General features: G+C 42.7%; 1 protein-coding gene across 1 annotated transcript; it reads right to left on the minus strand.

The window, feature by feature from the left end:
* Window positions 1-357: 357 nt before the first annotated feature.
* On the minus strand, window positions 358-12,740 carry LOC135986935 (A-kinase anchor protein 12-like). The gene is made up of 4 exons (XM_065631490.1): window positions 12,662-12,740; window positions 4,713-8,575; window positions 2,024-3,934; window positions 358-1,379 (listed from the first exon to the last, which is right to left on the minus strand). Exons 1-4 carry the CDS (start codon window positions 12,738-12,740, stop codon window positions 1,371-1,373), a joined length of 5,862 nt encoding a protein of 1,953 aa, XP_065487562.1. The 3' UTR covers window positions 358-1,370.
* Between the last annotated feature and the right edge of the window lie 1,850 nt (window positions 12,741-14,590).

Consider the following 14,590-nt stretch of genomic DNA (forward strand, 5'->3'; position numbering starts at 1 on the left):
AAATTCTCATCAGCGTTTTGCAATCCAAGACAGAATGCATCACCAAGCCCTTACCCTCCTTCCTGCTACTCCACCTGCTGTGATAAGGAAAGAGGTTCAAGCAGGGGTTGGGAAAGGAGGAAGGCTCTCTGCAGGAAGGATGTTAGATGGTGTAGGTTTGGGTAAAGGCCTGGGGTTGGATGGGGCAGTGACCAGAAATGAGCAGACTCTGAAACGAGAGGGATGTGACTTGAGGGTTGTTACATGAGCGAGACAGCAGGGAAATGGTAAGTCTATGGGATTCTCAGAAATGAGGGAAGACTGCGAGTAGAAGTGGTTGGTGGATCTGACACAGGTCAGGCCTCTTTTGTCTTTAGAAGTATTGTAGTTCTACATTAAAATCAGAACTGGGTTTAGGATATACATATAAATATTCAAAGCAAGGCAGCCAAGTTTTTGAGAGATTTTACAAGGGGAAAAACCTGGAACAATAAATAGGAAAGTACATGTTATCAATTTCCGCTCCAATGGTATCAATTTCCGCTCCAAGCTACTCTACAAAATTCATTTAAGGGTACACCTAAATAGTACAGAAGTATCATAGCTCTACATTAAAATCAGAACTGGGTTTAAGACATACATATAAATATTCAACACATTACAGTCTAGTCCTGAGACCTGAAGTCTGGAACAAAAGAAGAAGGGTATTCTCAATCTCCTTTCAAGCTACACTGTAGAAGTCATTTCTGACTAAATCAGGCCTGCACAGATACAACTGAAGGATGGATAGAGATACCTGAATGGGACTGAAAGGCAGCAATCTTGAGTATCTTGCTCAAGAATTTGTGTGTGATCCAGTTCCTGCTGTTTGATGAAGACAAGTCTGCTACTCAGCCAGAAGTCTCATGTGTTCTCATCAGCCAGCCTTCCTTCTCCTCCTCACACATGAATCAAGCAGCATCTACAGCCACTTGCAGGTCAAATCAAGGCAGCTAGGGAAGATGTGGGGAGTAGAGGGGACTGCAGAAAGGTAGGAGGATTAAGGGATGAGCTAAAGGATTCAAGGAGGTGGGACAGACAAGACACACGTTAAGTGGGGTAAAAACTGTGGCACAAATTTAATGGTCTGTCCATTCACTCAGTTGTGTATCTCCAGTCTAAATGGTATATTTTGGGCAAAGGCAAATGCCCTTCAAGTGGAACACACGTGTAGATATAGCGAACATTAAAGCCATTTTTTTTTTTCATAGAAATGACAAAAAGGGTGAAGTCTTCAAAAAAGCAAATGTTAACATCCAAGAATAAAGGGTAGTGAATAAAGCTCCTGGTTTTGCTGCAGGATTGTCAGTTGTTCTCTAGGACTGGCATCTCTCCAAACGCCGCATGGATGCTTAGCACATCTGAAAGAAAGACGACAGTGAAAAAAAGCCATATTAATGACAACTTACTCTCTCAAAAATATCTTATTTTCCCAAGCAGCTCTCAAAGATAGAGATAAAGGTCTCATGACTTAGTTAAGCAAGCATAGTAAACATCCTAAGGAGAAGTTGTACCTATCATTTCTGATTCAGACTTCACTGAAGTGCAAAGAGCTTTAGTACATGGGGCACTCCAGGTTTATCATGGAAGGTGACACTCACATCCCTTAGGATTTTACAAAGAGCTTTGTTAAAGAGGAAACATGTTTGCAGATTAAATCCCATACGTTAAACACGTGCCATATGAGTGTGTATCTAGCAAAGCTGGAAACCACATTTCTGCCTCCCAGAAATATCACCCTAAACTACAGGCCAAGTCAAAGTCCATTAAAATGAGGGTAGCTGTACAGAACAGAAAAGAAAGTGTTAGCCAAGATAGAGGCAGTAAAGTGAGGGGGAAAAAGAAATAATGATTAAAAAATATATATATATAGATAATCTGTGGCCTGTTGGTTAAACTGAGGAGCAGTCTTTCACCAGAATTAAAAAAAAAAAACAAGACAGTTTTACAGACTCCAAAAACTACTATGAAAAAAAAGAAATTGCTGACTAAAAATGCTACTTACATTCAAGGCCTCAGGAGCCACTGAGTTCTGACTTTGTGGACTATCACAAGATGTTGCTTCTTGGCAACTATCATTCTCCCATGTCTGTGTTTTTCCATCCTCCACTGGCAGGGGATGTTGTTGTTCTTCACTTTCTCTGCACATTTGCTGACCTGTATGTTGGTCTGGTATTTCCATAATCCGGCCAACCGGGTCTTTGGTCGAATTTTCTGAAGTACTTAGTTCTAGTGTTGATTTCTGAAGTCTCTCACTTCCCCTTGAAATGTCTTCAGGGCTAGTCACAATTGTTAAAGAATTCTCACTTTGTCCATCTTCCAGCACCTCCGAAGTTAACAGCATGTCTTTTGTCTTTTCCACAGGTACATGAATTTCTGCAGACTCTGCTGTTGTAGCAGTTTTCACTATTCGTGATTGCTGGAGCTCTTGTTCATTATTCCATATCTCTTCCGTGCCTACTGGAATCTGATGATCCACCTGCGTACTTTCCAGAAGCTCAGGTATATTTGTACCTGATGGGCTTTTCCCTGTGGACTTAATGCACTGCTCTGGCTCAAAGGCAGCTGGCTCTTCTGTTTCTGCAAGTTTGTGAACAGCTGTCTCAATGGCATTCAATACAATTTTCGTGCTCCGAGACTCTGTACTCACAGACTGAACAACGTCCTCAAATTCTGTGTGGGTGAGAGACAGACTGTGAGTTAGAGGAATACCATTTTGTTTGGGTTGCTCTGTACTCTGGGGCCTCTCTTGCTCCTCTAACATTCCATTCATGGAAGTGGGAGATACTTGAGGCTCAGGTGCTCCTGCACTACCAAGCTCTGCAGTCCCACAGCCTGAAAAGTCAATAGTAGCAACTGGGACTCCTTCAGAAGCCATTTGTTCTGCTGTGTTTGCCAAGGGCTGTACAGTTTCAGATGTTGTGTCTGCGGGTGTCACAGTTTCTGCCATGATGTGCTCTTCAGCTGCTGCAGCTGCTACAGGCACAGGCACAGTGAGAGCCTCCAAGCCTCTAGCTTGTGGGAAGGCTGAGTCAGAGCCTTCCTCTTGCACAGTTAAAACCTCTTGCTGGACAGCACTTGAACATTCAGCACCTCTCACAGCCTCCCCTTTTCCATATTCAAATACTTCTTTGGCTCCTTCCATCGAGTGCTCATTTTTGTTATCTTCTTTCTGAAAGTCTTGACAGGTGGAGGTTTCTGCAAGTTTTTCTTCTTTTTCCACAGTCTCTTCTTCAGCTAAGCTGCTTAGTGTTTCACATTTCTTAGCAATTGTGTCAGTGAGGATGGTGCTTCCATTTTCAGGGAGATCTGGGCATATTGACGCTACATTAGATACACTGTCTGCTTCAATCTGCGTGGGGGCCTCAGTGACAGGGGTACCCCTCTCGAAGTGTGTTTCAGTTTTGGGCACAGCACCTTCCATTTTCCCACCCTCAGTTTCATCACTCTGGGAGGGGATTTCAGTTGTTTTTTCTCTGCATTGTGGCTCAACAAAGGGCACAGGATCTTTTGCTGTAATCTGCCTGCCATCCCCATCCCTCACACTCTGCTCAGCATCTGCAGCTGCCTCTGAGCCAATTGCTTCTGAAGGAAGGGCAGAGGTTTTTACTTCGTTCTGCAGAGGAACCTCAGCAACAGCAACTTCTGTGCTTTCTTCTCCAAGGAGCACAGCATCATCTTCTTTTTCCTCTCTCTGGGCAGGTGCCTTGCCAGGAACTCCTTTGGTACAAGTTTGCTCCTGAGAGTCTAAGTCAGGAATTTCATCTTGTCTTTCAGGTTTCATGGGGACCACAGTGACAGCTGCTTCTGTGCATTCTGGTCCCATCGTGAGGGTTTTGCCCTCTCCTTCAAGCTGCACAGGCTCTTCAGGTGGAAGCCCCAAGGTAGAGGTTTCATACTCCATCTTGTCCTGCACCTGTGGAGAATTGCAACAGACCTGTGATAAAGGGTAGGAACAGGGAGTGACCAGAAGTGTTCTGCGTGAAAAAGCACCAGAAAAAACAAGCAGAGGAGTATGGTTATGGGAAGAGCACGAGATGATGACACTGAGATCAGTGGGTCACCAAGATTCCAGCTCATGTTCAGTTTCTCAGGACACACAGCTCATTAAACAAAGGGCAGCCTAAAGCAAGGGATAACCAGCAGCACTTGAAACAAAGACTAAGCCAGCAAGTTGGTGGGGAGGTACAGAGGAAGGCAGGGACACATCAGCCACAAGAACTCCCGCACATTTAAAGCTGGAGATACTGGGGTCATTTATTTCCCCCGCTTTGCACAAGTACCTCAGCTACAATCGTACCTCTGCCTATGACTGAAGATACCACCTGCTATGTATGGTACCATATAGATCACATATGTATCACATATTTTCATATAATATCTTCAGTCACATTGTGCTGTGCAGGAGCCCTCATTGCAATTGTTGCAGCACCTTCCGATCCACACAAACCATCTCCCACCCATTTCTGCAGGAATTGCATCCACCTCAATCTGCATACAAGCCTCAGTGGCTGCTGCTTATGGACATCTGTGTGTCTGTCTCACTGGAAACAAACTTCAGTTGCCTCAGGCTGCACAAAAAAGGACCCTGGCAGTAATATTGCTACTACCTGGATCTAAAGTAGGTATAATAGCTAATGCTTGCGGATTTTTTCCTTTGACAGATGAACCTTGGTGTTATATGTAATACCTACCGCAGCGCGCACTCCTGGAATACATTCATCTCTTGCCTCATCTACTGCGAAATCCGTCATGGGTAGTTTTTCTTGTTCTGAAGCCTCCTGCTTTGGAAATGGCTCTTCTTCAGGAGTGACTGCTTTGACAATGTGAGGGTCTCTGTCTTGTGATGAAGGTTCCTCTACTGTTCTCTGAGCTTCAGATATTTCTTCATGGCCTTCTACAACTGGTTCCTCACGTGCCTGACACTGGCTTTCCTCTCTAGATACATCTACATTTTCACATCCTTCTGTGCTTTCTTTTGCTCCAGCAGATAGTCCACTTCTCTCAGAACCTTCCAGAAGGACACTCTCTTCAAGTCCAGTTTGGTCCTGAATGCTCCCTGCACTTCCCAGTGCCTGGAGGTCATCTTTATGTTCCTCTTTTTTCAAGGACTGGTCAAGCAAAACAGTTGCCTGACCTACAACTTGCCCATCTTCAGCATCATCTTTCATTTCTGAATCAATTTCTTCTTGCACTGTTGTAATTACAGTTGTTGTCATGGTTCTTTCACTAACCAGCTGGGCTGCATCTGCTGACTTTACTCTTTCAGCAACTTCCTGAAGAACTTTTTGTGTTTGTTTGTCTAACTCTTTCAAATTTTGTTCAGTGGCCTCTACTTCTTGTACAGGTGTAACTTCCTCTGTAGTGTCTGGGGTTTCTAACAACTGTGAAACAGCAGAAACCATCTCAGTTGTCTCCTCAGCAAGGGACACTTCCATTGTTCCTTCAGCACAGGAAGCTTCTGCTGTCTCTTCCAGAGCTGTCACTGCTTCGGAGGTTAGCTCTAGCTCACTTGCTGTGGTGTCATCACTTCGATCCTTTCTCATCTCTGGCTCTGTCTTAGCAGCTGCCACTGCTTCTTCCACAAGAACATCTGATTCAAATGTTTTCTCAGTTTCCGTCTCTTCCTCTTCTTTTGCCTGCTCAATGCACTCTGTCAGAGCAGCAGATATCCAAGATGGTGACCTTTCTTCAATACTGCTGATTGCCCTTTCCCCTTCCACAACGGTAACAGTAACCACATGTACCAGCCCTTCATGTCCTTGCTCAATTCTTAGGCTCTCCTCTAATTTTTCTGCTCTCTCTTCCTCTGAGGTTCGTTCTCTCATCGCTTCAGCATCTTTTGCTTGTTGGGCTTCCATCTTTTCCTGCTCTGCTGCTTCGTATTCGGATAAAGGAACAACAGCTGGAATATCTGAATCTTCTTCAGCTGTTTCTGCCATGTCTTCTCTTGTTTGTTTAAGATGATTTGGCTCTGGCTTCCGATCTGACTTTTTCTTCCTACGCCTAGGCATCAGCTTTCTAAATGGAACCCATGATTCATCTTTTCCAGGCTCACCATCTGATGTTGAATGCTCCAGGCTGGATCCCACCACAGAGTCTTCAGTCCTCTCTTCCATTCTGGTTTTGGATTTCCTTCTTGGAGTGACTAACCTTTTAAAGGATTCCCATGTTGAAATACCTTCGCCCTCAGATGGGCTTCCGGCTTGTTCTGGGGAAGAATTCCCTTGTCCTTGATCACTCTCCTGAGAGCTGGTAAGAATTGCATCTGTTACTGTTTCTTTGGTCTGTCCAGGTTCTTCCACTTTTTGGCTTTCTTGAGCAAGTTTATGTTCAGTTTCTTCATCAGATGATGATGATTTCCTCCTGGCTCTTTTCTTTGAAGAACCTACACATATAAAAGCTTCCCAGGACACAGAGGTGTCAACCTTTCTTTTGGGCTCTTCCGTGGCTTTCTCTGGTTTCTGGTCCATCCCATTTTCTTTGAATTCTCCCTGCTTTTCATCAACAGCATTTTCAGTTGAAGACACTGCACCATCCTTTGTCTTATCAATTTCTTCTTCTTTATCACTTTCAGAAGGTCTTCTGACACGTTTCTTGGGAGTCACCATCTTTTTAAATGACGCCCAGGCTGTGACACTTTCTCTTTTTCGCTCCACATCTGAAGTTGCAGCTTCTTCATTTTCAGTGACTTGCATTCCATCTGCAGATTTTTCCAAAGAAGGAATTTCATTCATCTCCTCAGGAGAAGAAGCAGAACTCTCCCCCTTCTGTTCCTCTGGGCTATCTGGGGAATCTGATAAGTGCTGAATTGGTTCACCCTGTTCCCCTAACTTAGATTCTTCTCTTTTGCCTTTTTGTTTCTTCCCAGACAGTTTTTTTAATCCAGTCCCCGTAAAGAGTTTCTTTAAAGGGCTGCCTTGTGGTTTAGTTTTTTCTTGAGAAGACAACAGTTCAGCTTCATTTGTGATACCTTCTGGAGGCCTCTTTCCAGCTGCCTCTTCAGGAGTTATTTCTGTGGTTACTTCATCTGGTTTGACAGTATCAGTCATAACTATGCCAGTTTTTCCCTGTAGACCTTCATCAGTGGGTTTGATTGTCTGTTGATCATCCTCCGTGTCAACAGAACATTCAGAAGTAGAAAAGGACTTCAACTCAGGAGCACCCAGAGTCAGTTTTGTCTCATGCTCTTCGCTTGCTTTCTTCTCTGTGGTTCTATCTTGAGCTTCTCCTTGTGTGTCTAACTTTCCAGTTGTGTCTTCTGATGTGGGTGAAATTTTCAATTCTGCTTCCTCTATTTTTTCATCGGAAGTTTCTTTCCCCAGTGAAGAAGGTTTATTTCCTTCTCTTCCTTCAGATTTTTTGAGCTCTTCACTAGAAAATTCAATAGCCAAAGATCCTGCTTCAAGTTTCTCTTCAGAAGCCATTTCATTTTTGTCCTCTGTTTCACACTTGGCTCCAGTTGACTCCAGTTTTTCTCCCACAGGTAGTACTTCCGAGGACATTTTCAGTTCTCCGTTCACACTGTCAGTGATAACAGGTACCACTGACCTTGTTTTTAGTAGTTTCTCTGTCACCTCACTTTCCTTTCCTCCTTCTTCAGTTTTTTCTTCCTTTTGACCAAGATCTTCTGAGACTTCCACCAGGTTTCCTTCTTGATCACCTTCTTCAGCTTTTTTCTCCATCGCACTTTCTTTAACAACTGCTGCTGCTACATCCTCTTTTTGTCCCTGCTCATCATGCCTGATTAGCTCTTCCTTCTCACATGCTTCAGCTCCTATGGCTGCCACAGTCTTTTCTGACTCCTGCTTTTCACCTTCAGTTTGCTCCTTCTCGTGCACTTCAGCAGTTACTGCTGTCATGTTCTTCTCTTCATCTTGCTTCTCGAACTCAGATTTCTCCTCCTTTTCACTGGTTTCAGTTGTTAATGTTGAGCCCTCTTTTTCTTGCTCCTCTTCTTGTGGAGGAGACTGTAGTTCATCTTCTTTAGGCTTCCTGAAACTCTTCTTTTTTCTAAATGCACTCCATCCCTGAGTAAAAAATCTTCTTAATGGTGATGTAGTATCAGTGGCTAAGGCAGCTGATTCAGAACAAATCTCATTTGCTTCTGGTGTTTTAGGAGATTCAGGTTCTGTTTGTTCATTTTTCAATGTGTCTTTGGTGTTGTCTTCTGCACAGTATGCATCCTCAGGCATCGCTGTTTCTTCTGAGCTGACTTCTTTTTCATCACCAGCTCCTTCATGGACTCGTGTTTCTTTTTTTACAGTAAGCAGCTGAACTGGTTCCGATTTCCCTGTCTTTTCCTTCTTCACGGTGAATCTGAATCCAACAAATTTAAAAACCTTTTTAAAACCCAGATCATAAGACTGAGGCTCAGATGCCTGGTCAAGGTTTTCCGCGTCTTCTTCCGAAGATGGCAACTGTTTAACTGTATAAGCATCGTCGTCATCGTCTTTCTCAGCATCTACACCATCCTTGGTGCTTGCAACAGATGGACTTGTCTCCATAGTTTCAGCTTCTTCCTTCAGAGTTACACTGGCATGTTCTGTCTGTCCAACTGTTTTTTTTAATTTAAAAAAAAAAAAAAGTTAGTTTCCTTCTCAATTTAATGTTATATTATACCTTTATGTAAATATATTGATTTTTTTTCATTTCTATTAAACTTTCCAAAACAGATGTGTTCTATTATCTGTGTGCCTCTTCCACGTGCTGTTATTAATTTTTTTTTTAAGGACCAGTTTTTGCTCTAAGATTACCAAAATTCCTTTCATTCCTTATATCAGTGTATAGGTCTTTCCAAAATTTATTTGCAAATATACCTTTTGAGCTTATATTCTCTCATTCTCTTTCTTTCTTTCATTTTTTTTGGGGGGAGGGGGGGGCGGGGGGAGGCGGGCGGGCACAAGGCTTATGTTTAGGCTTTTTGTTGTTGTCATTATTGTTGTGTAAGGTTTATCTTTTTTACTTTAAGAAAAACTGCGAGAAAAAAAATTAATTCTGTCCTATAATTACTCAAAGAATACACAGAACAATGTATGTAATTACCCCTGAAGCAAAGCTCAGTATCCTGATGCAGCAAGACCCTCGAAAAAAAGGAAAAAAAAAAAAAAGAAAAAGAAGGGGAAAGGGGAAAAAAAAAAAGGAAAAGGGGGGAAAAAAAAGGAAAAAGGAAGAGTGTGTTGATCTAAAATGATGGCCAAAAAAGAAATCTTATTTACAGCTCTGTCACAAAAGAACAATAACTTGTTAAAATGCCCATGGGAAATTTTGTATTTTTCTGGAAACTTAAAATCCCCAGAACAGTTACATTACAACATATTTGTTTTAAAGATCATAAATCTTGTAATTCTCCCATACATCACATCACCACTATGGCCAAACAGAAACCTCATCTACAGCAATTCCACATCACTTAATGAGGTTGTTACTATGCAGGCAGGTAAAATCCAACCCCCAATTGCTCGTAAGTCTGTGTTTGCATAATCTCATTCTTGAGCACTGCTTGAGTTCTACCTTCAGGACACGGGCAACCATCCTCTCCGTCTTGCTGGGACAATTTAGGTATTAATACTGTCGCTCCCTCTGGCCACAAGTTGCCTAAGTTCACAGACTGGCATCTACATTAAACCCGCCAAAATGCAGCAATCAAGAAGCCAGCACACATCCAGTTCAGAGCACAAAATTGCAGGCTCCCCATGCCCCAAATAAGTAACTTTGGAGGGAAAGGGTGGAAAGGAACAAGGGCACCGAGCCTTTAAGTTCTTCCATTTAAACACAAAAATGAGCAGGTAAAACTGCTGTTGCCTATAATGAGAATTTTAATTGTAGTAATAACTGTGCGATGAACATGCTTGATGATGAAACAGGACAACACGTGAAGATAAAAATCTATGGCATGTTCAAGGCTCCAAAAGATTCTTGGGCTTGGATACTGCCTTGGTTTCAGTTTAGCATTGTTCTTGACCCTTGATTTTGTGCAATAGGTGAAAGCGCAAGAGCATGAGTAAGTGTGCTCTTCTCTCTGACCAACCTTGTTAGAATGCGAAGATGACAAAATAAAGAATAATAATGATCAATGTTAAACAGCAACATCTTTGGAGAAGGCACGGCCCTTTTCTTTTAAGTGTACAGGTGCTGCTTTGATGCCTAAAGGCATGGTGGACACTGCTTTCAAAAGTACGTGCATCACCGAATTCCCCAAAGTGATTGATTTTTTTATTTGATCCATCTTTTAAGTTGGATCTTACTCTGCAGCTGGCCCTGCTTTGCACAGGGGCTGGACCACCTGATCTCCAGAGGTCCCTTCCAGCCCAGATGCTTCCTTGATTCTGCTTGCCTATGTTCCCTTTGAGAAGAACAGCATCTTCATAAGCACATAGACAATGCACTCTAGATAGTGCTGAAACACAACTACACAATAGGCAAAACTAAATCTACAAGTATACTGACTTCTAATAGCTATGTAGAGGGCAAACTATGTTTATATTCACTATCGACAGCCTACTGGTTGTTGTTTCTCAGTTGATGTAAACAAAGCTTTTTATTTTTCCCTTTATCTAACAGTTTAAAATTATTTCCGTTAATTGTTAATTCCTAATTAAAAGTCTGACCTCTGATAACATCCTAACTCCCTGAACATTTTAAAACAGAGATGTTCAAACCAAGTAATTTGTGAGGGAGTGGGGTGAGAAGAAATGGACATTCTTCTGAAGAAGCCAGGATTATTACTCTATTGGTAATACACCTCTCGCAAACACCAGAACACTCCACAACCAAAAATAACTCACTGCAAAAACACTTTAGTCAGTAAAGGGAAGTAAGATTGTAAGGACAGCTAGAAGTAGCAATAATACTTTTGAACTCTCTTTTAATTTTAAGATGGTTTCCAAATAAAAACTGATGTGCTTATTTTATTAATATTTTGGGAGTCTTATTAATCAAACATTGTGTTGTTGTATACTAAGACTACACAAGGATAAAGCCAAAGAACCACTCTCATATCTGTGTTCGTTTATTCTTAGGTCCAGAAAGAACTGTCAAACTATAGAATTTAACAGAAAGCTTACCATGGCTTAATGGGAATTCACAAAGTTAGAGACATTTCTTCAAACACTAGGGTACATACCACATATTTTATACTTATTTAGTAAGAGGTACTTTAATATAACCTAGGGAGAGAGAGAGGATAGAGAGAGAGAGAGAGAGAGGAGAGAGAGAGAGAGAGAGAGAGGATAGAGAGAGAGAGAGAGAGAGGATAGAGAGAGAGAGAGATGGATGTCTAACTCTTTTTCCTGGGTGAAGACAGTGACATTTCTTCCCTTTATCTACGCTACGAGTATTTTTAATGGCTGAACCAGCTATGAAATTGAACACTAATCATTTCTTCTTCTTAGCATCTCTGGTGGAAACAAGGCCTATCAAGTCTCCCTTCTATTCTTCTTCAGTCCTGCATTAATGCCAACATGCTTACCCTTGGATATGTGGAAATCTCTATCTCCATCTGGCACGACTCAGACAAAGGCAGAAAAAAACCAGAGCTGAAAGCCTGTGTGTAACGCTGGGTCTAAGTGGGAAAGACCAGAAGCAAGAAGCCAGCAGGAGTGGAGGACAGTTCAAAAGACACTCATGACTCCTTGCAGGCAACTGGCGGGCAGCTAGAGACACAGCTTGCTAGGGGTTCCCCTTTCCTCTTGCCAACAGAACCTGGGAACGCATCACAGAATCATAGAATCACAGAGTCACAGTCACAGAATATTAGGGGTTGGAAGGGACCTCAAAAGACCATCTAGTCCAATCACCCCGCTGGAGAAGGAAAAAAAACTTCCTTTAACAAAACCAGGAGACATGCCAACTGTGGGACTGTTTGATGAAAATCTCCTAGAAATGGGTTCAAAGGTTCTCAAGGAACCTGCTTACCAAGCAGAGACAATAGCTCAAGCAAGGGAGAGGAGGCTGCAGCACTGCAAGGCTGAGGGTCCACAGGAGACCATGAGATAGGGACAGTAGTGCTGGGGAGAAGGCAGGGATTGCTGTTGGGCTGCTTCCCAAAGGCTTCATGGGATGTCTGCCTTTCAGGACAGCAGTTGGCTTGTGAACTCCTTGCAAATTTTTACAATTCCCTTCTTGTCTAGCTGCTTAGAAGAAAAGGTGTCTTGCAGGTTATTCTTTCTAGTCTGGTGCTTTTGTAGGAGGGACAGGGACAGATTGGTCGGCTAGATTATGAGGAGAGGGTCAAGCTGCTGCAGGACTTCACACAGAGGCCATTCCCAGGAAGCAACTCCCATGGCATATTAGACTTCTGCTTCCCTCATTTCATCATTTTGTCTGTCCCAGCAGCAAGGACTGAGACATGTGGGGTTTTCAAGCTCTGGAAATGGATGTCTTTTTCAAGGAGGAACAGGAGACACTTAAAATGTTCCTCAAATTTTAAAGAGTTTATATTATTTTTTCAAGAGGATGTTGGACCAGAACAGCTACGGGCCTTTACCGCATCCTTATCTTTCATTCTCACTTTTGTGAAGACTAAATGTAGTGTCCAACTAGAAATGACATCAGCCCTAAATCAGATATTAATGTTGTGGTGGCCAAGCTTCCATCTTGTTAGTAGCATCTTAAAATGTTCACAAAGCTAAAAGTCTTTTACCACATCTCATCCATCTCCCTGAAATCAGGACTCCAAACCCTGTGCTGTCAATTCCACTGGCCTTCTCCTGGCTCCACATTGTTCCTCGTTCCAAACCACATCCTTCCTTACAGGGCCATCAGCCTCCTCAGGCCTGCTCCCCTCCCTTGTGGCAGTGTGAATGACAAACATCCAGTGTTTGGCATCCAGACATGACCATCTCAGGAATCCTCTGTGCTTTTGGCAAGCCGCCTGCCCATCCCCAGGCACTTGCTGCATCCAAGCTGTGCAGGTTCCTTAACGAGCACAGCTGCCTCCCATATGCTCTGGATCTGAATTGGAAAGCCAGATCTGCTTCCATAGCTTGAGCTAATAGCCAGGATACTTGAGCTATTGCCAATAAAACAGCATTGCGAAAGAGAAAGCAGCACACAAACCTCTCATGCAAGAGGCTGGGTCTCTAATCCCTACTTTGATGCCTTTTTAGGGACTTCATGTTAACAAGTAACGGGATAGTATAAATGAATAAACCTTGTAAAAGGACTGGCAGAGGTTGTGCGCCTTGAACACAAAGTCTGGTGAGAGATACTGGTTTGATCTATACCTCCGATGTTAGAGCTGGGCAGTGAGATCTGTCACCTGCTGTCGTGGTTTAACCCGAGCTAGCAATACAACTAGGATAGCCACTCATTCACTCCCCCCTCCTCCCACCCTCCAAATAGGGGAGAGAATCAAAAGGGAAGGGAGAAACTTGGGTTGAGATAAACACAGTTGAATAAAATAACAAAATATTAATAAACAACTAGTAAACATATATATATATAAGAGAAATAGAATATAAAATATACTTAATGTAATTCTTCACAAACTCTGTCCACATTGAGCAGCCAGTCCCAGGAAAACAGCACCTGGTCCCAACAACCAATCCCAGAGAGGGAAAAGAGGAAAAAGGCAGAAAGGCCCAGAGGCCTCTGCAAAATGGCAGGATGGCAGAAGGCCAAACTGAAGAAAGTCCTGAACAGAACTCTCCTGAACAGGTCTCTGTCCCAGCTCCAACAAAGGAGAAAGAGTGGAAGATCCCGACTCTCCTTCGATATGAAACATGACGCTAATGGGATGGAATACTCCTGTTGATCAGTCTGGATGTCAGTCAGGGGCTGCCCCATCCATGCCCCCCTTCCTCGATGCTTCACACCTGTTGGTGGAGCACTCAGAATGTCCTTGGATCTCATAGCAGAGCAATTAAAAACATTAACTCTGTGCTGGGGTGTTATCTCTTTTTCTCAAACTTAGTCCAAATAATGACTGTACTAGCTATGAAAAAGAAATGTTTCTAACTGCATGAATTAACTTATATTCAGTCAAACCAGCATACCTGCAGTATGAGCCCCCTGATGCAATACAGAAGCAAGAGGAGGGACAGGCATCCTGCAGCACTTTGACATCTCTGCGTTTGCTGTGACCAGAGCAGGTAAGTATTTGCAGATACTGGATTTAGCATTTTAGCTGCGATAGGAAGGTAGATGTGTAGCTTTACAAAATGAGTTTAGGTATGAAATCCATGCAAGCCTTGAGATACAAATGCTGCTAAACATCTTTAGCCATAGAACATAGATGGCTGGAGAAGCTTCATGTCTTAAATCCAAGGTCTGTGAACATAAATCACAAGGACCTCTGAATATTCAGTGCCATGAGGAGTATAGTCCAGCTAAGCAGAAGTGTGGGAGCCTAGAAGATATGCATTATGGGTCTAAGGTCCTTAATCTTCTACTCTATGCCATTGTTTTTTTGGTGGACGTTCATATTGTTGTTTTGTTGGGTTTTTTTAATACTTCATTTATGCCAGGGAATTATTTACTCATTTTTCATTGTGGCTCACTGAATACTGTTACTTATATTGAGGCTTTTTTCTTCACAGTCTTCTAAAGTACCTTATTCTTATTACTACTT

The sequence above is a fragment of the Caloenas nicobarica genome, chromosome 3 (genome assembly GCF_036013445.1).
Source record: "Caloenas nicobarica isolate bCalNic1 chromosome 3, bCalNic1.hap1, whole genome shotgun sequence".
Taxonomy (NCBI): Eukaryota; Metazoa; Chordata; class Aves; order Columbiformes; family Columbidae; genus Caloenas; species Caloenas nicobarica.

Coding starts and splice junctions, on each gene's coding strand:
- LOC135986935 (XM_065631490.1), bottom strand. CDS start 12,740: ATGTGGAGCCAGGAGAAGGCCAGTGGAATTGACAGCACAGGGTTTGGA. Junction 8,576..12,661: donor AGGGAGATGGATGAGATGTG/GTAAAAGACTTT, acceptor TAAAAAAAACAG/TTGGACAGACAGAACATGCC. Junction 3,935..4,712: donor TTCCAGGAGTGCGCGCTGCG/GTAGGTATTACA, acceptor AATTCTCCACAG/GTGCAGGACAAGATGGAGTA.